At 40.1% G+C, this 25,048-nt stretch overlaps 1 protein-coding gene and 1 long non-coding RNA gene across 4 annotated transcripts in view; one reads left to right on the forward strand and one right to left on the reverse strand.

Moving 5' to 3' along the window:
• The window catches only part of SCYL3 (SCY1 like pseudokinase 3), a 45,087-nt gene that overhangs the window by 15,983 nt on the left and 4,056 nt on the right, over window positions 1-25,048 (forward strand). The window contains exons 3-12 of one of the 2 annotated variants that reach the window (XM_032161037.2): window positions 898-1,083; window positions 3,628-3,741; window positions 6,369-6,425; window positions 9,769-9,871; window positions 11,094-11,205; window positions 13,158-13,235; window positions 15,620-15,759; window positions 17,334-17,518; window positions 20,916-21,087; window positions 24,192-24,353. In XM_032161037.2, the coding sequence (XP_032016928.1) occupies window positions 898-1,083; window positions 3,628-3,741; window positions 6,369-6,425; window positions 9,769-9,871; window positions 11,094-11,205; window positions 13,158-13,235; window positions 15,620-15,759; window positions 17,334-17,518; window positions 20,916-21,087; window positions 24,192-24,353 (1,309 nt within the window). The remainder of the gene's footprint in view (window positions 1-897; window positions 1,084-3,627; window positions 3,742-6,368; window positions 6,426-9,768; window positions 9,872-11,093; window positions 11,206-13,157; window positions 13,236-15,619; window positions 15,760-17,333; window positions 17,519-20,915; window positions 21,088-24,191; window positions 24,354-25,048) is intronic. The other variant, XM_032161034.2, reaches the window with a different exon arrangement.
• On the reverse strand, window positions 7,049-24,271 carry LOC131383985 (uncharacterized). Of its 2 annotated transcripts, XR_009214422.1 has the most exons (4): window positions 24,186-24,271; window positions 19,906-20,060; window positions 17,370-17,569; window positions 7,049-8,736 (listed from the first exon to the last, which is right to left on the reverse strand). It is a non-coding gene; the product is annotated as an uncharacterized LOC131383985 (long non-coding RNA). The 2 variants fall into 2 exon arrangements; XR_009214421.1 differs by lacking the exon at window positions 24,186-24,271 and having other exon boundaries at window positions 19,906-20,447.

A 25,048-nucleotide genomic window follows, 5' to 3' on the forward strand; every position in this document is an offset into this window, starting at 1 on the left:
AGTGGTGTTTGTTGGTTGTCTTTTCCATTGAGAATGTGTTACATTTTTGTGGTTCTTTGTATGTTGAGTAGTTTGGGGTTGCATCCTGGACATTTTGAATGCGATGTCACGTAACTGCTCTGTTATAATCTTTTGGAAAATGCTGATGTTTTTTATTTAGCAGGCAGCTAATTTAGGTTCAGGCCTCATGTTTTTGAACTACTTCCTCTTACTCTTCCTGTGAATAGTATTTGCAATCTGTCTGTTTCTCAAAACTTTGTTCTGTTGGTTTGGGTCTATCCTGTGGATGCTTGCTTCTGAGAATTTGTGGGTATATGAAAAATCAGGGCATCTCTCCAGCTCTCTCCTCTCTGGGATACCCTCCTCATACTCACCTTCCTTGGTTCTTTTCTATCATTCAGCCAGAAAGATGGTAAAGTTTTTGCTGGACTTTTAGCACCTTTGTTACACTGCTTTGCAACTGGGGCCTGCCTTCATGCATATCTGTGAGAAGGGGAAAATTTCCCCAAACCACCCCCATGGGTGTCGCTTCTTCGGGTTTGACTCCCCTCCATAATCTGTTTGCATTTGCTTACTTGTCAGGATTTCAGTTGTTTCTGGCACTTCGTTCGGTTTATAGCAGTAATCGTTGAGAGATCTGGGCTCTTTTGAGGCTTACACTACCATAATGGAACTGGAAATTTCTGTAGAGTCATTTAAATGTTAGTAAATTGAATGATGTCAGAACAAGTCATAGATCTTTGCCTTATGTGAAATTTAGTGGGTAGGGAGGAAGGTAGGGAGCTCAAAAGAGCCTTAACTGCAAGTATACATTTTCTGATTTCCCACATAATGTATATGAAACTATAATCTGGTTTGGGGTCATTAACTTCAACTCTTTGGTTTGCATTTTTAAAGCATTTGAAGACACTTCGTCACCCTTGTTTGCTAAGATTTTTATCTTGTACTGTGGAAGCGGATGGCATTCATCTTGTCACTGAGCGAGTACAGCCCCTGGAAGTGGCTTTGGAAACATTGTCTTCTGCAGAGGTCTGTGCTGGGATCTATGACATATTGCTGGCTCTTATCTTCCTTCATGACAGAGTAAGTAACCTGTATAGTCTGCATCACAGACTTTGATGTAGATGGGGGTGGGGGGGTGATGTGTGTGGTAATACTTACAAATTATGGTGTGTATAGAAATTGTAAGTTAAGTGTTATTATTAGAAAACTTCCTGAGGAAAAATAGCGTGTTGGAAGGCACAAGAGGTGCTATAGATAGAGGTTTTATAGAACGGACAACTAGTTCTGTGTCCCTGGACAGTTACTTATAGAATTTTATTTTAGTTCACTGTAGTCTGTCTCTAGTTTTGGATAATTCTTTGCCTAAAAATAGCTACAGCTGGCATGAGTTACTAAAACAAAGAAAAGGTGTAATGTCAGTGCTGCCATAGACTAAAGTTCCTATTTGTTTTCAGGAGTTGTGTCCCATTTTAGATTGTGAAGAAAGAAATGACCATTTCTTAGGAAGAGGCAGAATATATACATATCCTTTCCTTTCCCATTTGAGTAGTTGGGGCCAATTGAGAGACAGCCTCTTTACATTCTGTGGTGTAACCAGTGTGCTTGGCTCTCTGATGATATTTGCTATTACTAGAAGATGGTTCCTAGGTTTACTTCTGGTCTGTTTCTTGACGGTATTACTGTTTTCTTAATGGTATTTGCATTCTGAAGCATTAAGGTCTTTGGCAGTCCACCAAGATTAAAAAATACTAGTCACGGGTTAGAAACACTTGGACTTGACTCATCTTTATGTTTTTAAATTTTTTCGATTAATTGGAGACATATTCTCCAAATAGCATGTTGGATTTATAGTCTCTTGAAAGTGTATTTATAAGGTCACATGAGAACGAGAATTATTAGTGGTTCAGTGGGGAGAAATATCTTCTTTGTTGACAAAAGTGCATACACATGGTTAAAAAGTTTGTACAGTATGTGGGTGAGGTGTCCCTCTCCCATCCTTGAATCCAGTGCCCTAATTCCTCCTTCAGAGGCAATGGTGGTAACTCGTGTATTATTCCAGAGATGTTCTTTGTGCATATAAAACAAATATCTAGTGTGTATACTTCTTCTCTTTCATTTTTTTCTCAAATGGAGATATACTATACACACTATTCTAAACCTTCCTTTAAAAAATATTTATCTTTTGGAGTATTCTCTATAAAAATATTTACATATTTGATGTATTGGGTAGAATATTTAAAGTGCTCTTTTGGCCAGGCGCAGTGGCTTACACCTGTAATCCCAGCACTTTGGGAGGCCGAGGCAAGAGGATCGCTTGAGCCCAGGAGTTTGAGACCAGCCTGGGCAACATGGCAAGACCCTATCTCTACAAAAACATTTTAAAAAATGAGCCAGGCATGGTGGCACATGCCTGTAGTCCCCCTACTCAGGAGACTGAGGTGGGAGGATTGCTTGAGCCCAGGAGGTCAAGGCTGCAGTGAGCTGTGATCACACCACTGTACTCCACTGTACTCCAGCTTGGGCAACAGAGACCCTGTAATAAATACATACATTACATACATACATAATAACTTTAAACATACTTTTTTGTCTACTGAAATGATTTTTGGTTTGGGGAAAAAAACTTAAATACCTGAATCCTGTTCCTATTTTCTCCCTTTCTTTTACTTATTTGACTGTACTATTTTTACAGTTTTTAAAATGGGCTCTTTTGTGTCTGTGGGATATTTATTTATTTATTTTTATTTATTTATTTTTTTGAGACGAGGTCTCTCTCTGTCGCCCAGGCTGGAGTGCAGTGGCGCAATCTCAGCTCACTGCAAGCTCCACCTCCCGGGTTCACACCATTCTCCTGTCTCAGCCTCCCGAGTAGCTGGGACTACAGGTGCCCGCCACCATGCCCGGCTAATATTTTGTATTTTTCATAGAGACGGGGTTTCACCGTGTTAGCCAGGATGGTCTCAATCTCCTGACCTCATGATCCGCCCACCTCAAACTCCCAAAGTGCTGGGATTACAGGCGTGAGCCACCACGCCCGGCTGGTCTGTGGGATATTTCTGGTGGTCCTTATCATTCCATTTTCCTCTTCTTCAGGCAGAATTTTTGTAATGCCTACTAACAAGATTTCAGGTGAAGTGGATCTGGGTTCGTGATAGAATGTAGGTGAGAAAGAATCTAGAGAAGAAAATTAATAAAATAACCTATGTGAGCAAAGATATATTTTATCTTTAAAAAGGCATTGGAAGCAAATAATATAGGCTATACAGACTTGTAAATATATGTTTAAGAACATGTATATCCCCTAACTCCCATAGAAATGGGGAGATGACTGTGTGCACTGGCTTTAATGTGTTTATTAACCTGCCACATGAGGCAGGGGGAGATAACAGAAGCCCTTCCATTCCATTTTCCTTTTTATCTAACTTCATTCAGTTTGTTGTTTCTTAAAGTCATAGTTCCATTTATTATGCCACAAGTGGGAAGGCTTATCATAATTTTTTTGGTGATTAGTATTTAGTTTTTTAAAATAAAGATTGTGAGAGATGGAGAAAAACATTTTTTGAAATACATTTCTATTTCAGATCCTGGAGTGGCACTCTTCCTTCTGTTCTTTTTTTTTTCCAGGGACGCCTAACACACAATAATGTCTGTTTATCATCTGTGTTTGTGAGTGAAGATGGGCACTGGAAGCTAGGAGGAATGGAAACTGTTTGTAAAGTTTCTCAGGCCACACCAGAGGTAAGCCAGGGGACAGCCCCTCTTCCTTACCTGGTTTTTAATAGTGTCTTGGTATGTGGTTCTTGCCTAGGCACTTTCCTTCAGTGTTAGCTTGGTCTTAGATTTGGAGACTTGAATTTTTTATCAGTGCCCTCATTTATAGAATTATAGCATTTTGTTCCTCAGAGGCAGTGGGGGTCATGTATCCTTTCTCCTTATTTTATAAATGGGGAAACCTGAGACTGAGAGAGGTAAAATGTTTCGTTCAGATATTTGAGTTAAATGTCCCTCCTCTTTGCCCCATAGCACCTTGTACTTACTTGGATCATACCACTTGATAGTGAAATTACCTTTATGTATCTGTCTTGTATTCCAGTGGTTGGGCTCTTAAAGGTGTGAGTCTCTTATCTTTACACCTCTACCTAGAACAGTGCCTGGCACATACTAGGTATTCAGAAAATGTTCTTTGAACAATTGTCCGAGTTGCCCAATTTCATACATGGTATCGTAGTAGTTGGATTTAGGACCTGTGCACCTTAACTCCTAGTGGGCTGTGTTGTTGCTGATGTAGTATTCCTTATACTTTTGTCTGTGAGTTCTGCATGTTTCCCTCCTAGGATGATGAACCTTTCTGTTTTGTTTTGTGTGTTCTTTTCACATTTTGCATGTTGCCGCTGCATTCACTTAAGAAAAAATAAAAACTATTTCCATCTTAATATCCCTACGGAAATGGTGGCTCACTGTTGACTTACTGTTTCAGCCTAATTTCCCCTATTCTTTTTTTTTTTTTTTGAGACGGAGTCTTGCTCTGTTGCCCAGGCTGGAGTGCAGTGGCGCAATCTCGGCTCACTGCAAGCTCCGCCTCCCGGGTTCACGCCATTCTCCTGCCTCAGCCTCTCCGAGTAGCTGGGACTACAGGCGCCCGCCACCACGCCCGGCTAATTTTTTGTATTTTTAGTAGAGACGGGGTTTCACTGTGGTCTCGATCTCCTGACCTCATGATCCGCTCGCCTCGGCCTCCCAAAGTGCTGGGATTACAAGCGTGAGCCACCGCGCCCGGCCAATTTTTTGTATTTTTTAGTAGAGACGGGGTTTCACCGTGGTCTCGATCTCCTGACCTCGTGATCCGCCCGCCTCGGCCTCCCAAAGTGCTGGGATTACAAGCGTGAGCCACCGCGCCCGGCCTCCCCTATTCTTTTTTGTGCTGCTTCCACACTTAACTTGGGCCACGTCTAACGTGCACCTTCGTGGGTTCTTGCTCAGTTCAAATGTTCTACCACAAAGACATCTCTCTGGTTATTCTGCCCATATTGGTCTCTTTCTTTCCTGAATTTACCTTGTGTATACTTCGTATATAACATGTAATCCTTTCTGTGCTATTTATTCCCAATTATTTGCCATGGGATATAAGGCCCTTTACAGTCTTTCTGCAGCCTACCTTCAGCCTCATTTACCATTTAGGTTTTTTTTGGGGGGAGTGCTGGGAAACGGAATTTCCCTCTGTCACCCAGGCTGGAGTGCAGTGGTGTGATCTCGGCTTACTGCAACCTCTGCCTCCCTGGCTCAAGTGATCTTCCCACCTCAGCCTCCTGAGTAGCTGGGCCCACAGGTGCACACCACCACGCCTGGTTAATTTTTTATATTTTTGGTAGAGATGGGGTTTTGCTATGTTGCCAAGGCTGGTCTCAAATTCCTGACCTCAGGTTATCTGCCCACCTTAGCCTCCCAAAGTGCTGGGATTACAGATATGAGCCACCGAGCCTGGCCTCACTCAAGAGTTCTTGAGCTATAGTCTGGTTACATCTTGTTCCATGCAGTTCAGCTGTGTTCCCACATATTCCTTCTTCCTTCACATTCTTCTTTGTAGGCCATTCTGTTGCTGGAATGCATTTCTTCCCCTTGGCTTCTGGAAAATGTAAACTAATCTGAGAGATGGCTTTAGTTTCCTTTCTGTGACTCCTTCCCCTAGGCATTCCCCTGCCCAACAAAATTAGTCACCCCAGTGCTTCCAGGGCACTTAGCACGTTTATGGAGATTCTTAGTTTACATTCTAGGTTATGAGCACCTGGTTGGGGGCAGAAACTTTATTGCATTCATCTTGTATTCCTAGTGCCCTAAACGATGTTCGGGACATATAGGCTCTTCAAAAACAGTCTTCAAAACTAGCAAATTAACATGCTTATTCTGTGGATGGTAGTTTTGTCTCCATAACTAAGGTTCTCAACTTTCTAATCTCGTGTGGTAGCAAGACTTAAGATTCATTTGATTTAGTGAGATTAATGACAGATTTGTTCTGTGCTAGAAAAGCCTTCTTATTGTTAATATCTAAGCAGGAAGAGAAAGAAGTGTTCTAATTTCCATATAAGGAAATCAGATGCACAGATGCCTCTGAACAGCAGAGCGTGTCTGTTAAACCAGATGAAGGGGAGAGGAAAAGGAACTACCATTTATTACTATGCCTTGTACTGTGCCAGGTAATTTGTTTGCATTTTTAAAATTAGAAGCATTTTAAATTTGTGCATCTAATGTGCGGCATTGATTTGAAGGTTTAATTGCTGCTGTTTGAATTGCTCATTGCGTATGTAACTTGATGTAAGAGATTAGTTCACCAAACATATATGAATCATTTTCTTTATTTCTCTGTCTAGTTTCTGAGGAGTATTCAGTCAATAAGAGACCCAGCATCTATCCCTCCTGAAGAGATGGTAAGATGATATACTTCACATATAATGAAGGTGCCTTTGTGTAACTATGAAATTTTAAAAAACTTTCCTCTGCTTATTCCTTTCTTTACTGAGTTATAGATGCCTCATAATTCCTCTGGCCTTAAAGCTTTCTAAGATTAATCTTAACACCACAGCCAGGGAGCCAACTTAAATTTTTTTGTCATATAAACACCTATGATATTGTTTAGAGGTAGAGATACCTCAGTGTGAACAGACAGTTATACCCATTTCACGATAAGTAGTTGTATTAGTCTGTTTTCATGCTGCTGATAAAGACATACCTGAGACTGGGCAATTTACAAAAGAAAGAGGTTTATTGGACTAACAGTTCCATGTGGCTGGGGAGGCCTCACAATCACAGCGGAAGGTGAAAGGCACTTCTCACATGGCAGCAGACAAGAGAAGAGAGCTTGTGCAGGGAAATTCCCTTTTATAAAACCATCAGGTCTTGTGAGACTTACTCACTATTACCAGAACAGTGCAGGAGAGATCTACCTCCACAATTCAGTCACCTCCCACCGAATTCCCATGACACATGGGAATTGTGGGAATTATAATCCAGGATGAGAGTCACAACCAAACCACATCATTCCTCCCCTGGCCTCTCCCCAGTCTCATGTCCTCACATTTCAAAACCAATCATGTCTTCTCAACAGTCCCCCAAAGTCTTCACTCATTTCAGCGTTAACTCAAAAGTCCATAGTCCAATGTCTCATCTGAGACATGGCAAGTCCCTTCCACCTATGAGCCTGTAAAATCACAAGCAAGTTAGTTACTTCCTAGATAGAATGGGGGTACAGGCATTGGGTAAATACAGCCATTCCAAATGGGAGAAATTAGCTAAACAAAGGGGCTACAGGCAAGTCTGAAATCCAGTGAGGCAGTCAAATTTTAAAGCTCCAAAATGATCTCCTTTGGCTCCATGTCTCGCATCCGGGTCATGCTGATGCAAGAGGTGGGTTCCCATGACCTTGGGCAGCTTCTACCCCTGTGGCTCTGCAGGGTACAGTTTCCCTCCTGGCTGCTTTCACAGGCTGGTCTTGAATGTCTGCAGCTTTTCCAGGCACATGCTGCAAGCTGTCAGTGGATCTACCATTCTGGGGTCTGGAGGATGCTGGCCCCCTTCTCACAGCTCCATTAGGCAGTGCCCCAGTAGGAACTCTGTTTGGGGGCACCGACCTCACATTTCCTTTTCACACTGCCCTAGTAGAGGTTCTCCATAAGGGCCCTGCCCCTGCAGCAAATTCTGCCTGGGCATCCAGGCATTTCCATACATCTTCTGAAATCTAGGTGGAGGTTCCCAAACCCCAGTTCTTGACTTCTGTGCACTTGCAGGCTCAACACCACGTGGAAGCTGCCAAGGCTTGGGGCTTGCACCCTCTGAAGCCACATGCCGAGTTCTGCGTTGGCCCGTTTCTGCCACGGCTAGAGCGGCTGAGATGCAGGGCACCAAGTCCCTAGGCTTCACACAGCATGGGGACCCTGGGCCTGGCCCATGAAACCACTTTTTCCTCCGAGGCCTGCAGGCCTGTGATGGGAGGGGCTGCCGTGAAGATCTCTGACATGCCCTGGAGACATTTTCCCCATTGTCTTGGGGATTAACATTTGGCCCCTCATTACTTATGCAAACTTCTGCAGCTGGCTTGAATTTCACAGGAGATTTTCATTTCTATTGCATTGTCAGGCTGCAAACTTCCCAAGCTTTTATGCTGTGTTTTCCTTTTAAAAGTGAATGCCTTTAACAGCACCCAAGTCACCTCTTGAATGCTCTGCTGCTTAGAAATTTCTTCCACCAGATACCCTAAATCATCTCTTAAATTCAAAGTTCCACAGTTCTTTAGGGCAGGGGCAAAGTGCCACCAGTCTCTGCTAAAACATAACAAGAGTCACCTTTGCCCTAGTTCCCAACAAGTTCCTCATCTCCATCTGAGACCACCTCAGCCTGGACCTTATTGTTCATATCACTAGAGCATTTTTGTCAAAGCCATTCAACAAGTCTCTAGGAAATTCCAAACTTTCCCACATTTTCCTGTCTTCTTCTGAACCCTCCAAACTGTTCCAGCCTTTGCCAGTTACCCAGTTCCAAAGTCTCTTCCACATTTTTGGGTATCTTTTCAGCAACGCCCCACTCTACTGGTACCAATTTACTGTATTAGTCTGTTTTCACACTGCTGATGAAGACATACCCAAGACTAGGCAATTTACAAAAGAAAGAGGTTTATTGGACTTACATTTCCACGTGGCTGGGGAGGCCTTAAAATCATGGCAGAAGGTGAAAGGCATGTCTCACCTGGTGGCAGACAAGAGAAGAGAGCTTATGCAGGGAAACTCCCCTTTTTAAAGCCATCAGATCTTGTGAGGCCCATTCACTATCATGAGAACAGGGCAGGAAAGACCTGCCCCATAATTCAATCACCTCCCACTGGTTCTTCCCAGGACACATGGGAATTATGGGAGTTATAATTCAAGATGAGATTTGGGTGAGAAAACAGTGAAACCATTATCAGTAGTTGCACTTTGCTGGAATCCATAATAATTGTGGAAGCAAGAACCCTAGTCCTTTCTTGTATGTCACCCAAACCATTCATCTATCTATAGCTGCCCATTACTTAGGATTTCAAGATGCACTGAAGAATGATTATTAGGAGTGCTGGTAAAGAAAGATTCTATTTACCAATAAATTCAAAAGCAGATGCTCCTTCTATAAATTTCTTATAGTGACTATAAACAATCCCCAAAGATATATTTAGTGTGCTTTACAGGAAATATGAACTCAACTATAAACTTAAGTATAGACCTAAGACTTGAAATAAATCAGATTTATCCAAATCAGTATTATGTATATATACTAGTGTTTTTAAAATTGGTGATTTGTGAGTTTTAAGTCAATTTAGGGGGTCCTGACTAGCATTTTACAAAAAAAAAAGAATAAAAGAACATATCTTTGGGCATCTTAGATAGTAAGGCTAAGCATTGTTTTATGAAACTTTTGTTTCCATTATGTGTGTATTTATGCACGTGTATGTATAGTAGATCATGATATAAGATACATTCTTTACCATGGGTTGCTGTGAAAATATTTGTAAAAGCCACCGACGTGTGCCGTACTCTGACCTTTTTAAAAATTTTTGCTCATTTTAATGTATTAAAATATTCAACAAATTCTATTCACTAGTAGTGTTAAGAACCTATACATTCATGTGTGGTGGTCTGAAGATAGATTTGAGTATAATAAATACAAACATGGGAGAAGGTGCTTCAGAGAAAATTAGAAATGGCTTATAAGGCAGATCCTCTAGTTAATTGTCTTTACTGCTTTTAGTCTCCAGAATTCACAACTCTCCCAGAGTGTCATGGACATGCACGGGATGCCTTTTCATTTGGAACATTGGTGGAAAGTTTGCTCACAATCTTAAATGAACAGGGTGAGTTGGAGTTATACTACTGCATCTATAGAATAAGTAGGAAAATCAACCATGGCCTGTTCTGTGTGGAATTCAAAGGAATACAGTCTTTGAGCATAGTAAGGAATCTTTTGCTTACCAGGTAACTTTTTTAGGGCAGATATTAAGAACAGTAAGGAAAGAAGCTTTGAGTTTCATTAGTTTGCATGGTGAAAAGAATTTTAAGTAGGAAGCACTTTGAACTATGGCTGTCAGTATCATGTGTGATTATCTTATTAATTGGTAATAGTACTTAAGCAGTCTAAATGTAGACTCTATTCCTTATTGAACCAGCCAATAAGTACATAACTATCATTAATGATTTATATGTAATAATCTGCATAATAGGGTAAAATTCATAATTTTTTGTTAAATTGGGCTTAACATTTCTTTATTCTTTCAAAGCTCATTTTATTTATTTTCCTATTACTTTAATTTACTCTTCACTTTTTTCTTTCATTGCCTCTTAAAGCTCAGGCTACTAAAGACATTGTTTTCTCCTCTCTTCTGTGTTCTGTAACTGCATGCTTGGCAGCCTGCTTCACTCTCCTGTGCCCACTTTAGGACTTTAATTTTCCACTCATTGAGTTTACTGGGGCGTGTGTCACAGTATAGGCCCCTTATTGGCCTACATCTCACATGGCTCAAGCTTTGTGCCAGTTCTAATGCAGTTTGTTCTGCCAGGCTTATGCAGTGTTCTGATTCAGCTGTCAACTCTAAATTGTCCCATCCTAAATACTTGAGAATTAAACCCTAAGGGCCAAAGGCATTCATTGTGTATAATGAACTAACTATTCTATGTATTTAGAATGGTAGCAATTATTTACTATCCTTGGAAGAATTGTAAATATAATCATTCATATAACTGTTCTGTGGATGAGGAACCCCTGTTGAGAAAGACCCTCAAACCTATCACTGTTAGCCCTTCTTCTTTGGGCCTGAGCTGGGTTAAATGGATAATCAGGAAATGAGAGGGTATAGAAGGGAATGGCACCTGGGGTGGGGTTTGATGGTTGTGGCAGGACAACTTTCTACACCTGCCAATGAGTTTTGCCTAAGGCAAGCAGGAAGCTGTTTAGCAACAGCCAGGGCTTTGTTTGTTTGGGCTTTTACAGGTTGGTTTTTGCTCTCGGCAGTCTCCAGCTATAGAGGTCCTGAAAAGAGGGAGAAGGCATTGGAAACTAACTGTAGCTCTGGATTTCAGTTTCAGCGGATGTTCTCTCCAGCTTTCAACAGACCTTGCACTCAACTTTGCTGAATCCCATTCCAAAATGTCGGCCAGCGCTCTGCACCTTACTATCTCATGACTTCTTCAGGTGAGGGCATCTGGTGTGGTGACGCCAGCTGCTTCCGGAACACTGCTGCCTGCTCTCATGCCTTGGATAAGTGGCAGTGGGGGGATTTTGGAGGACCAAATGATGCAGTTTCTGTTGTTAATTATTAGGAGAGATTGAATCATGTCCACAGGAGAAAATAGAGGAAGAAATTGGGTTGTCTGTCAGTTTCCTATTATAGATAGGAAGTTTTAGAAATCCTTGATTGTCTTGAAGGCTTGGATTTAGAAATTGTAGCCAGATTTATTAGGGCTTCTAATACTGAAGAAGCTAGGTGTGTCCACTGGTTTACAGTTGTAAGTTAATTGAAAAAGTTACTAAACCTAGTCTTTCTTTTCTGCTGCCATTATATTATGAGTTTATTATTATTCAGTTTTTCTCATGGGGATAGGGAATGAGTTCATATTCTTTGTCTAGTAATATGTGATGGAAGAGCAAATAAGTTGGTTTAGAGGGAAGGGCACAATATAATTTAATACCTTATTCGATTCAGAGATATTTTTGAACCCTTCTTCAAAATTAGTTTTAATTATGTGTCCTTCATTTTTTTATTTCCATGACTGCAGAACTTCTGCACAGGTTAGTTCCAAATTCATGACTTTTATTAGCAAAGCCAACCTTATGTTAGTTTTAAAACTAAAAAACCCTATGTGTTTGCATTTAGAGTTTGGGAAAAACCAGAGCAAAGGGCAGGCTAGTATTATTCCCAAGTGGGGAAAATTACCTCTAGGATAGAACTAGGGGCAGGTGGGGAAGGGTAATCTTATTAAATAAGTAGCATTTATGGTTACTGGGCTTATATTGTCATATTTCAAAGAAACTATTCAAAACTTTCCCATTATGATCGTCTTTTTTGAGCATGTTTTTAAAAATTTGTATTTTTAATTGACAAATTTTATATTTATCATTATGAGAGTCTTTCCAAAGTATTTCTATGCCCTTCTGGATGATTCTTAGAAATATTTTATTTCCCTTGATAGAAAGTCTCTACAAAAGAACAATCCCTTATGGTAAATAGATTCTCTCATCACTATGTGTAAAATGAGTTATTTATTAAGAGTTGTATTGTAAATTGAGAGGGGAGAAAAAAACTGAAAACATACAAACTGCACCTGCCAAAATCCCACTGTTAATGTGGAGAGAAACCCCAGTCAAGAGACAACAGTAGGAGCCAGGGTCAGCATCCCTTACAGAGGCAGCTGAACCAATTTGATTAGATTTAAGTTTAGACATCTTTGCTGCTGAACCAGGGGGAAGCCTAAGGTAGGTATAAACATAAGATGTGAAGACCCAAGTGGTATCTTTGCTTACTGGGCCTCCGAATAGGCTGTCTAGCTTGCATGCCGGAGCATCTGAGGTCAACAGTCTCATATACAGTAGGGTGTGAGCTGAGCAGTGCACAGCCTTTGGAATTCTCTGGCAGCCCTGTAGGAAACCGACCGCTCCTCTCACACTAATCCCTGCCTGGCTGAAAGAATGACCAGGTAACTTACAGCAGGAGAAATGAGAAGATTGCTGTATGGAAATTCCACTTTCCACAATCTCTTTAATAGTTTTTATTTCATCAAAGGAGACTTGAGAGTCAGCAATATTTTGTAATGGTAATGTCATTTCTCCCAGGATATTTCATTTCACATCCTATTACAACCAACAATTTGGAGGATTTTTCTGACTAAACCATAAAGCATGTTAGCATATGTGTGTTTAAACTTGTATCCTCTTCATAGATCTCTTTGATATTAAAATATTAGATTTCATAGAGGCTTGTTCCATAGTATTTGTCTCATAAGCTACTTAGTTGTAATAGAATCTTTAAATGGCAAAGGAGAATGTTTCTTGGTTGAAAATTATATTGATGTAGTCTGTGATTATGGCCTCAATATTTAACATTCTCTAATCTGTTCTGCTGAATTCCTTCTCTTTTTGGCATTTAGAAATGATTTTCTGGAAGTTGTGAATTTCTTGAAAAGTTTAACATTGAAGAGTGAAGAGGAAAAAACGGAATTCTTTAAGTAAGTTCAGAAAATTAAGAATTTAAATTGAATAACTTGGATTAAGTCCATATAATCACTTTAGGTATTCTAGAGAAGATGAGTCAGATATTTGGTTTATTTCACATTTATTGAACATTTCCTATGTGTCAGGCTTTCTGCTAGGCCCTGGGGTAGATATTTCTGGTGAAAGAAATAGATACCCAGACTGATAATCCTAAAACAGAGAGGTGGGTACAGTAGAGCTTTTGGAAGGAGTCCTGAGAACACACAGGGCAGGAGGAGGTCGTTAGAGAAAAGGTATTCTAGGCAGAGGGGCAACATGAACAACTGCACAAAGACAAGACCTAGTGTGACTTGTGCAGGAACCGCAAACAGTTGAGTCCTGCTGGGGGACAAATTCCAAGACAAGGACAGGTAGGAGGTACACCTCGCATGTGGCAGTGAGAAGTGCTGACATTATTTGTAAATAGGGGACTTCAGGCATTGAAGCCATCAAAGAGATGGAAGCAGGTTGTGAAACAGGTTAATGTCCCTTTAGGTGGATCACTTTGTTCTCTATTGAGTGGGAAGGCTTAACTCATTTAAGATTTGGATTGGTTAGTGACTATGGTAGTCCAGGCAGTAAATATGAAGCCACACATAAGGGCATTAATGTCTCCAGTGAAGAAGACACTAAGATAAACATTTAAAAAGATAAAGCTGAGAAGCCTTAGTGATTATCACCAAATGAAATAGAGAATATTGGAGGAGAGGACCTAATATGCAGGGAAAATTATGACTTCAGTGTTGGATATGTTGGTTTGAAGTATCTATTGGACTTTAGTAGAGATGTACATGGACAGTTGACCAGACAGGTCTGAAGCTTGAGAGAAGTCTTCAGCTGATGAGCTAGAGGGAAATATTAGGGTGTTATCAGCCTGTAGTTGGTGATATTTTCACAGAGAAAGTGGGTAGCATGAAAAGGACAGTGAGCCCAAATTGTAATCCTGGGGCACCCAACCTTATAAGGGGGCTGGTGGGAAGGAGTGGCTGATGAATGAGAAGCAAGGGTTAGAGAAGACTCTGAGAGCTAGGAAGGCTATGATATTCCCAAAGGGGTAGGGAATTTCACGAAGGTAGGAGGAACGAACAGGTACCTGTTCATTTAGCAGTTAGGAAGACACTGGTAACTTTATCTTAGCAAGAGCTGTTCCAGCAGTGAGAATGCATTGGGCTGAGAAGTGAACAGAAGGTGAGAAAGACACTGGAGAAAAACTTGGAGAGAAAATATTATTACTGAAGAAGCAAATGGAGTCAAGGAAGGATTTTGTAAGGGTGGAAGAGACCTGAGCTTATTAATAGATGAGGGAAAAGAGCTGGCAGGAGAATGGAGGGAGCAGTTGAAGCTGCAATCAAGTTGGGGAGACAGTTGGTGCATTGTCCTGGAAGAGAGGGGAATGCTGGGGCAGTGGCTGGATGGGGGTGGCCTTAAGTAAGAGGAGGCCCTCGGATCCTTGATAACTAGAAGGGAGGTGGGAATGAGTATCAATGTAAACCTGTTTGCTGATAGCGGTGTAGGGGTTTGAAGGTGATAATGCATGTGACTTGTTTCCTAATAAAGTAGGAGGCAAGGATATCTGCTAAGGGTGATTGTATAATGGAGTCATATTACCATTAATACCTAATATCTGTATTTCTTAACAAAGTGCCTTTATATATGTTGTTTTAATTTATGGGGATAGTGACAAAGGCCTATATTTTGTTAGTTATGGAAACTTTCTACATTGTTTAAATTTGAGAAAGTGTCTTTTATTATCTACGAACCCTGTCGTATTAGGGTAAAAAGGAGGGCACTTTGGCTATTAGTAAGGGAATAATTTGGTGGAAACATTTCCTGGTGTGAATTGGAGGTGTGCTGACTAGCTGGCTTTGCCTCACACTTTCTGTATTTTTTTTTTTTTTTTTTTTTTGAGACAGAATCTCACTCTGTCACCCAGGCAGTGGCATGATCTCAGCTCACTGCAACCTCTGCCTCCCAGCTTCAAGCGATTGAACCTCAGCCTCCCATGCCTCAGCCCCGAGTAGCTGGGATTACAGGCGTCTGCCACCACGCCCGGCTAATTTTTGTACTTTTAGTAGAGATGGGGTTTCACCATGTTGGCCAAGCTGGTCTCAAACTTCTGACCTCAAGTGATCTGCCCGCCCTGGCCACCCAAAGTGCTGGGATTACAGGTGTGAGCCACTGCACCCAGCCACACATTTTTCTTAAGTACTTGGGGACCAATCTGTTCACCTTCTCTATCTCCATTTCAAGTGCATCCCTTTGATAGAAGTGAGAGAGAGGATGTGTGTAGGCTAAACTGTACAAGTAAGCTGATACAGTGTCATGACCAGTTTCCTGGGCTTTCCCTTTTTGTCCTCAGATTTCTGCTGGACAGAGTCAGCTGCTTGTCAGAGGAATTGATAGCTTCAAGGTTGGTGCCTCTTCTGCTTAATCAGTTGGTGTTTGCAGAGCCAGTGGCTGTTAAGAGTTTTCTTCCTCATCTGCTTGGCCCCAAAAAAGGTGAATGCTTTTTCAAAGTCTTATTGCTAGTTAAGGAGTTTGGTGATTATTAGTCCATATTTGAGCAGGATGAGATTACTGTGTGGTGTAGTTAATGTTTGGTTCTAAAAACGGAGAACAATTGTTGGCCCCTGATGTGATAACTTTAATTCAAACCTGGGTACCAGAGTTCACAGGATAAATGAAGCATCTTCCCAGAGAGTCCAATTTACTATAGTAAGTGTTACATCTGACTAGAATCTGAAATATACATTTGAAGTTCTAAGGTAAGGCATGCATCTTCAAAGAACTTTTACATTTATCATAAATCATTTAGGCCTGTGCCTCCTACCTTACCAAGAGCAACCCATTTATTTTCTATTTTCAGTGAAAAGCACTGAGATCATTTTACTTCTTGGGGCTTCAGGTTTTTTTTCCAAATGTGAAATGAGGTTATTGCTTTGGAATTTTACAATTTTATAGCACTATAGATGGTAACACAACAGATTAGAGAATATAGTATTAATATGACACTAGAATTTTAAGTTAAGTAGAATCCTGCTTTCAGAATTTATTTTCGTAAAGGGATCTCAGTCCAACAAAGCATTGTTACAGTTTAGAATTTCCTTATATCTCTACTTTGATATCATTCTCTTTAGCCATGAATTTTTCTTTATAGCTCTTACATCCTGTTCTTCAGTAGGTCTTACATAGGGGTGTGCCTCTGAATCACCTATGTTGCTTTTTAAAAATTTGCCTCTTTGCTTGATCCATTGGTTCTAGAACAGAGAGCCAGGACATAGGTATACATATTTTTTAAAAGTTCCCAAATAATTCTCAATACATACCTGCCTGATAACCACTACCACAAATACTGGAAAAAGAGGACTATCCTGCATCAAAGTCCCACTGTAGCATTTAACACCTGGTTTTGCAAATAAAACTACAACAATATCAGTATGTCACAAATCTACTGTATGAAATTCCTCACTGATTAAACATAAATTTATAAAAAGTTACTCAGAATTCTATTAAAATACAAGCTTTGTTGTACACTAAGTATGATCTCTAGTATTTCAAAAACTCTACAAGATAAGTGTACTTAACATAATGAAGCGTTAAGTAATTTTCGGTCAAGAAAAGAACTTTCCTTTGGTTTGGAGCATTAGAATTTAGAAGAGTACTGGCTGGGCGTGGTGGCTCACGCCTGTAATCCCAGCACTTTGGGACGTCGAGGCAGGCGGATCACTAGGTCAGGAGTTTGAGACCAGCTTGGCCAACATGGTGAAACCCCATCTCTACTAAAAATACAAAAATTAGCCGGGCATGGTGGCGGGTGCCTGTAATCCCAGCTACTCGGGAGGCTGAGGCAGGAGAATTGCTTGAACCTGGGAGGAGGAGGTTGCAGTGATCCGAGATCGCGCCACTGCACTCCAGCCTGGGTGACAGAGTGAGACTCCGTCTCTAAAAAAAAAAAATTTAGAAGAGTACTTAGAGTATGTGTAGTTTTGGGCTCAATGTATGAATTATGCTTAATACTCCTCACTGAAATGAAAATTTGTTTTTTCATCTGTAACCTTTGATTTTTCGGGTAGATCACGCGCAGGGAGAAACTCCTTGCTTGCTCTCACCAGCCCTGTTCCAGTCACGGGTGATCCCTGTGCTTCTCCAGTTGTTTGAAGTTCATGAAGAGCATGTGCGGATGGTGCTGCTGTCTCACATTGAGGCCTACGTGGAGCACTTCACTCAGGAGCAGCTGAAGAAAGTCATCTTGCCACAGGTCAGAGGCCAAGTTTGCAGTGGGGTAGTCACAGAACCTGAGGGAAGAGTGCTGAAAGAAAGAAGGAGTTTTGGAGGTATTCAGATAATAGCTTAGAAAGCCTTGAGGCAGCAGTCTGTGGAATACAAAGTGCTGAAATTAAAATTGCATTTCCATTCCATTCACACAGGCAAATTGATTAAACTGACATATTTGGTCTTAACCTGGGAGAAACTATAATTGTTTGCTAATTTTGGGAGGGTAAATGAATAACAATAATGTATGGAGCACTTTGTGAACATAAAATATGATTATCCATAATTATTATAAAGTAATTAGAACACAGAGGAACATGAGATGATTCGTATCAGTGGCTTTCAGCCTGTTGTCATCAGCCACTAGCCTTATTATGATTTGCCCACCAAAGGGTTTCGTTAGTGAAACTAATGAAAGGTTTATATTAGTTGCTTAGGCTGCCATAACAAATTATCACAAATTATAATGGCTTAACGCAATACAAATTTATTCTTAGTTCTGGAGGCCAGAAGTCTAAAACCAGGGAGTCACCAGGACCCTGCTTCCTCTGAAGGCTGTAGGATATGAAAGGGACTCCTCTTTACAAACTTCTCGTAGTTCCCAGCAATCCTTGGTATTTCTTGGCTTGTGGCTATATCATTCCAGTCTCTGCTTCTGTTGTCATGTGGCCTTCTTACCTCCTTGTCTGTCTTTACATGGCTTCTTAGAAAGACACCAGTCATTGAATTTATGGCCTACCCTAACGCAGTATGACCTCATCTAAAGGTCACATTCTGCATGGACATGAATTTTGGAGGGACACTATTCAACCTAGTATGAGGTTTTAAAAAAATTCTTTTAAAAGACTACAATCACATGATGTCTTTCAAGTAATTTTCCTATGAGATAGATTAACATTCTCTCTGCTTTCAAGGAGCTCATAAGTGGGACATGTTTCAGTCATCTGTTGCCGTGTAACTACCCCAAAACTTAGTGCCTTAAAACAATAATCATTTTATTAATTCTCATGATTCTTTGGATTGACTGGACTCAGCTGAAAGTTCTGTTTCACATATCAGCTGAGTCTTCAGTCATCTGGGGCCCGACAAGGGTTGACACATCCAAAATGGCTCCTTGGTATCTTGGAAGGGGTGGCTGAGAGGCTGGGCCTTTCTCTCTATGAATTTTCAGGAAGCTTGGGGGGCTTGTATCCCCCCATGTGACATTTCCACATGATTTCTCTAGCAAGGTAGGTGGACTCTTAAATGGCTGGCCAGGGCTAAAGAAAATAAAAGGGCAACAGAAGCCTTAAAGTGTAGGTTGTGAACTGACAGTCATTTTTGCCTCATTCTCTCGGTTAGAGTTGGAAACGTCAGCCCAGGCTCATTGTGGGATGGGTTTACTCAAGGGCATGGCTACTGGAGGTGTGATTCACTGGGGGCTGACTTTAAAGTCTCTATGTTGTAGTAACTACAACATAGCACTTTGTATTTACATCTGCAGCAGTAATTGTTACCCTGTATGTAGTTGTGTCTGGAAATTTAGAAGAGGAATGAAGCACTTTAACTCTGAAATGGAGGTGTCATCATAGGTCTCAGAATTGGATTGAGGTCAAAGAGTAAATTTTGAGCATGTGGAAGACAATGAAAGCTCTCATTACTTAGGAAACTGCTTCCCCTAAAGAAGAGTGGGCCAATTTGTGTGTGCTAGAAAGTTAACTTTGGTAGCAGTGTGGAAGAGAGACCACAGAAAAGGAGATAAGCGAGGAAGCTGTTAGAATAGTTTAGCTAAGAGATGACAAAGGCTGGGGAAAGTGTGACAGTGGATATAGGAGAGGGACACAGAAGGGGTAGTACTCAGTTTCTCATTAGATGGAAGAGGTGTTGAGGATGACCGATTTTTGGCTTGTGGATTGCTGTTTTATGATTATCATATTCAGTGAGTAGAACTCTAATCATATGTAAAAGAAACATGTTTTAGTTTACATGTACAGAAAGTACCTGATCTGTTAGCATTGGTCCTAATAATTATCTTTTGAGTCCTGTTTGAAACCTTTAATCTTACTATATAAATGAGGAAACTAGGCCAGAAAAATAAAAAGACCACTTGGTCAAGTCACATTGAGAATTATTAGCAGAGCTAAGACCAAAACCAAAGATTCCTTCCTGATACCTATCATGCCCTGCTGCTTCCAGTAGGCAGGCCAGTTACCCTGGCCTTGTGTCTGGCTGGTGCAGATGCTTTGAAGGTCATTTCCTTCCTTATATGCACAGCAGTACTTGCCTGATATCTGCATGTGACTGTCTTCTAAGGTGTTTTTGGTTGCAAGTAACTGAAACTCATTTTAAACCAGCCAAAGCAAAAAAAATTTAATGAAAGAATGTTAAGACTACCTTAGATGGAAATCAAGTGCAGCTGGGGCTTACAGCCATGTTTTTCATTCCTTTCTTCTCTCTGCATTTGTTTGACTTTTGACTCTGTGAAGACCAGCTTTCCTTGTTTTGGTGTGCACATGGCCAAAATGGTTGTCCCATAACTTCCAAGTTTTCTGTCCTCATAAAAAAAAATTATTTTAGAGATGGGGTCTCACTGTGTTGCCCAAGCTAGAGTGCAGTGGCTCTTCACAGGCATGAACCCACTACCGATCAGCCCAGGAACTTTGACCTGCTCCATTTCCAACCTGGGCTGGTTCACCCCTCTTCAGGCAACCTGCTGGTCCCCAGCTCCTGGGAGGTTACTATATTGATGCTGAATTTAGGGCAGACACCGAATCAGCATAGCACACTACAGCCCAGAACTCCTGGGCTCAAGTGACCCACCTGCCTCAGCCTTCTGAGTAGCTCGGGCTACAGGCACGTGTCACTGCCTGGCATACTGTCCTCATTTTGAGTAAACCTATATAAACTGAAAATATAAATTCTTGTTTATATTACTGGACAAAAGATCATGATGGGCTTAGTTTGGGACAGGTGGTCCTACCCTTGAAACGAGGAGCATGGACAGGAACATAACTGTTAGTGCCCTAGATGAGTTCTGAGTGCGCTCTGCAAAACACTGCCAGTACGTGAACTTTTTATTACAGTTCTGTGATGTGAGTACAGATATGAAGACTTAACATTTAAAACCTTTTGTAGCAATTTGACAGAGTAATTTTATGTTCCCAACATATGTCTTTTTAATTTTGTTTTGATTGTATTTTTTAAAAATGGTAAGTCTGTGATGGATTGGCAGGGGAAGATACTGGTCTTTTACCACAGGTAGTTTGAGAGCCACTGACCTGGAACACATATCTAAGATAATGTAGTTTAAGCACAGTCTGTTTGCAGCCCAATTGCTCATTTACAGGGGAAGAAAGAGATAGGTATTGTGGTTGTCAACCCTTACTAACCTCATTTGCTCCTAGGTTTTGCTGGGCCTGCGTGATACTAGCGATTCCATTGTGGCAATTACTCTGCATAGTCTAGCAGTGCTGGTCTCTCTGCTTGGACCAGAGGTGGTTGTGGGAGGAGAACGAACCAAGATCTTCAAACGCACTGCCCCAAGTTTTACTAAAAATATTGACCTTTCTCTAGAAGGTAAGAATTATTAAAAGGTCTAGCTTTTTGTGTGTGTGTTTTTTTTAGATTTTTACTATTACGTAAGTAATGTAGGAGGGTCATATTCAGTCAAATGATATAAAGAAGTATAAATAAAAAGTTAATTTCCCTTTCTGAACTTCTGGGGGGGATTTTCAGTGGGAATCCTTTCATACTTTTTTTTAAGCTTGCAAAAAGACACACAGATGTATGTTTACACATGCATAGAGAGTCATGTAGCACATAAGGACGTTTTGGTCAACGAAGGACCTCCTAAATGACTGTCCATACCATGATGGTCTCATGACATTATAATGGAGCTGAAAAATTGCTATTGGCAGTTGATGTCGTAGCTGTAGTGGAATGCATTACTCATGTGTTTGTGGTGATGCTGGTGTAAACAAACCTAGTGTGCTGCCAGTCATTTAAAGTATAGTGCATACAATTATGGGCAGTATGTAATACTTGGTAATGATAACAAATGACTATCTAACTGGTTTATATATTTACTATACTTTTAATCATTAGTGTATTCCTTCTGCTTATTAAAAAAAAAATAACTGTGAAACAGCCTCCAGGGGTCCTTCAGGAAGTATTCTAGAAGAAGGCATTGTTATCAGAGGACATGACAGCTCCCTGCAGACCTTCCAGCGGAATAAGCTGTGGAGGTCAAAGACAGTGAAATTGATGATCTTGACCCTGTGTAGGCCAAGGCCTAGGCTAATGTGTGTGATTGTGTCTTAGATTTTAACAAAAAAGTTTCAAAGTAAAAATAAGTAAATAATTTTAAAAACAAAAAGCTTACAGAATAAGGATATAAAGAAAATATTTTGGTACAGTTGTACAATATGTTTTAAGCAGTGTTATTACAAAAAAGTCAAACAGTTAAAAACATTAAGTTTATAAAGTTATAGTAAACTAACATTATTGAGGAAAATTTTTTAATAAATTTAGCGTAGCCTAAGTGTAGTGTTTATAAAGTGTATGGTAGTGTACAGTAATATCCTAGGCCTTCATATTCATTCATTGGTAACTCAGAGCAACTTCTAGTCCTGCAAATGCCATTCACAGTAAATACCCTATACAGGTATACCATGTATCATTATATTTTTACTGTACCTTTTCTATGTTTGGACACTCAAATAATTACCACTGTTATAATTATCTTCAGTATTCAGTACAGTAACATGCTGTATCAGTTTATAGCCTAGGTGTTAGTAGGCTATACCATCTATGATGTTTATACAAGGACAAAATCGTCTAAGATGCATTTCTCAGAACACATCCCCATTGTTAAGTGACACAAGACTCTGTAGGATTTTTGTTTAAATGGTAAGAAAATGCCATGCACAAATCTCTAATTTGTTTTCAAGTAACAACATATCAGGGACCTGTCTCCCAATACATAGAAATCTAACTTACTCTTTGAAAGCTACCTAATATTTCATTGAATATAATTTATTCAGTGATTTCTTTATTCATGGATACTGCATCCATTTCTGGATTTTTAATCACTACAAACAGTTCTGCAATGAATATCTTTATACGTGTATCTTTCCAGTTGGTCCCCCATATTTGCAGGTTTGCATCTGCAGATTTAACCAACTGTGGATCAAAAATACTCAGAAAAGAAACCAAAAAATAAAGGTATTATAAGTAACCAAGAAATGATTTAAAGTATTATGGGATGATATGCGTAGATTATATTTAAATACTACATTATTTTCTTTAAGAGACTTGAGCGTCTGCAGACACTGAATGTCAGAAGTAAACTTGCTGGGCCAAAGGATATATTTTAAATTTAGTAGATACTGTCAGCTTACAAAAAGGTTGCATCAATTCTTACTAACACTAGATGTTTAAGTTTCTTGTGACTTTTGTTGGCCTATGGGGTAAAAAGCTGTTGACTTTTAGATACTGCAGGAAGCCCTTATTTCTTGGTATGTTCCCAGTGGATGTTACCTGGGAGGTAGCAGTAATTTCTGGTCTTACAAGAATTTTTTATTATCAACAGTGTCATTGCTCCTTTGTATAGCCTTCAAGAAGACAATGACCTTGTTATGTAATTCTGGATCTCTAACCTAGTTCTCATTGATAGTTGGTAACATGCAGACACTTAGTAGAAAAGAGTTATCGGATAGGCTTTTCTCTAATTTTGATGCTAAAAGAATTTTTAAAGCAACATTGGCTCCCTGAAGTTTTGAAGAGCGTTCACCTCTTCCTTGGTGCTAATGAAACCAGTGTCATGGCTGCAAAGAGCTTGAAAAGGGTGATGTAGAGGCTGTGGTCTCACTTTCAGCTATGAAAGGGAAATAGGAAATTAAGTCTGCCTGAAAGAGGTGGAGAACATGGTTCAGAAAAGACATCGGATAAGGCATTAGATAGGACTTCAAGGAGGATAGTGGCACAAATAAGAGTGGAGGGCTTGTAGAGGCCTGGCCTTAGAGTGCTGGGGTGAGGAGCGGGGAGATGTGTTGCTGAAGAGAGCTGGGGACCTAATCGTAAGAGTTTACCCCAGGCCATTCCCCACATCCTCACTTTTTGGCCAAACATTTATTGAATCATTTTGACTAATGCCCATTTTTTTAAGTGTAAACTTTCTGGTAAACTGTTAAGGACATTTCTTGAAACTAGTTTTTTCCCCAGTTGGGGATTAAATGTCCACAGCTTAAATTTATTATTTTAACTACTTTTAAGTGTATAGTTTTGTGGTATTCACTACATTCCTGTTCTTGTGCTTATACTCTTCAACTCTTATTCTTAAAAGGAAAGTAAGTAGAATCATTTGGTTTTAAATCTCCACCAACATGTTTTGAAGGGCTGTAACTTTTTAACTAGGTGTCCCAAATGTAATGCTTGGATCCTTTCTGTTCATCACCACCACATGGAGTGGACATAGCCTGTTCTTAAACACCTCTAGGGACAGGCAGTCCATTCCATAATGGGTGTATGTCTTCAAATGTTTGACGATGTTCTCTCCTCCATTTTATCCTTTATCTGTGTAAAAATATACCCATTTCACTTAACTATGCCCACCAACCATGTGATAGATAAGAAGCAATTTACTGTCCCTTTCATGTTTTGGAGTTTTTATTTACCTTCAGATTCTCCTATGCGTGTCGTCTGCAGCCATCACAGTCAGATCTCGCCAATCTTGGAGAACCCCTTCTCTAGCATATTCCCTAAATGTTTCTTTTCTGGCAGCATGCCCATCAACAGCAAGAAGCACATACAGCAAGATTACTACAATACTCTTTTACCGACAGGTAGAAATACTAAATTTATATAGCTTTTCCATTGCTTGGATGAATGTTCTCCTGAGACTAATAAGCTTATGGGTGTTTCGGGAGTTTTGAGACTGATTTATTTGTAATTATGTAGTCAGCTTTGGTCTCATCTTGTTTCTCCAGACTACTGGATATATACTTACCTCTTCTTTATAATTGATGAGAAGAGCAGGTTGACATTACTTGAATTCTTTTTTGCACTGATACTTTACTTTGAGACTTTTGATGCCTTAGTGCAGCATCTTCCAAATTGTACCAAGAATGATAGTTTTGAAAGATGTTAATGGGCGTGTTGTGAAAAAGAGTTCTGTGGTTAAATAAGTTTGGGGAAATGAGAGCAAAGTCATTAACACGTTGCACAGGATCTCTCAGTGCCTTAACTACTACACTTAGGGAAATCTGCTTAAAGTGAGGTTAATAAGTTGGGTTAGGCAAACTTATTTGAGCCTGCAAGACTTTTTCAGGCATATGTAATTAACATCCCAAGGATAACACTGCCTGGCTTAGAGCATTTCTATATTTATGTCAATATACTGTATGTTTGGATATTTAATAAGGGTTGAATGCGCTAGTTATTACTTACATGCTTCCACTGAGTTAATAATATAAGTATTATGTAATTATTTGGATAACATGTGACATCGTTGATCTTGAATAATGTTCTGCTAGGATCT

The sequence above is a fragment of the Hylobates moloch genome, unplaced genomic scaffold (genome assembly GCF_009828535.3).
Source record: "Hylobates moloch isolate HMO894 unplaced genomic scaffold, HMol_V3 SCAFFOLD_8, whole genome shotgun sequence".
In the NCBI taxonomy this organism is placed as follows: Eukaryota; Metazoa; Chordata; class Mammalia; order Primates; family Hylobatidae; genus Hylobates; species Hylobates moloch.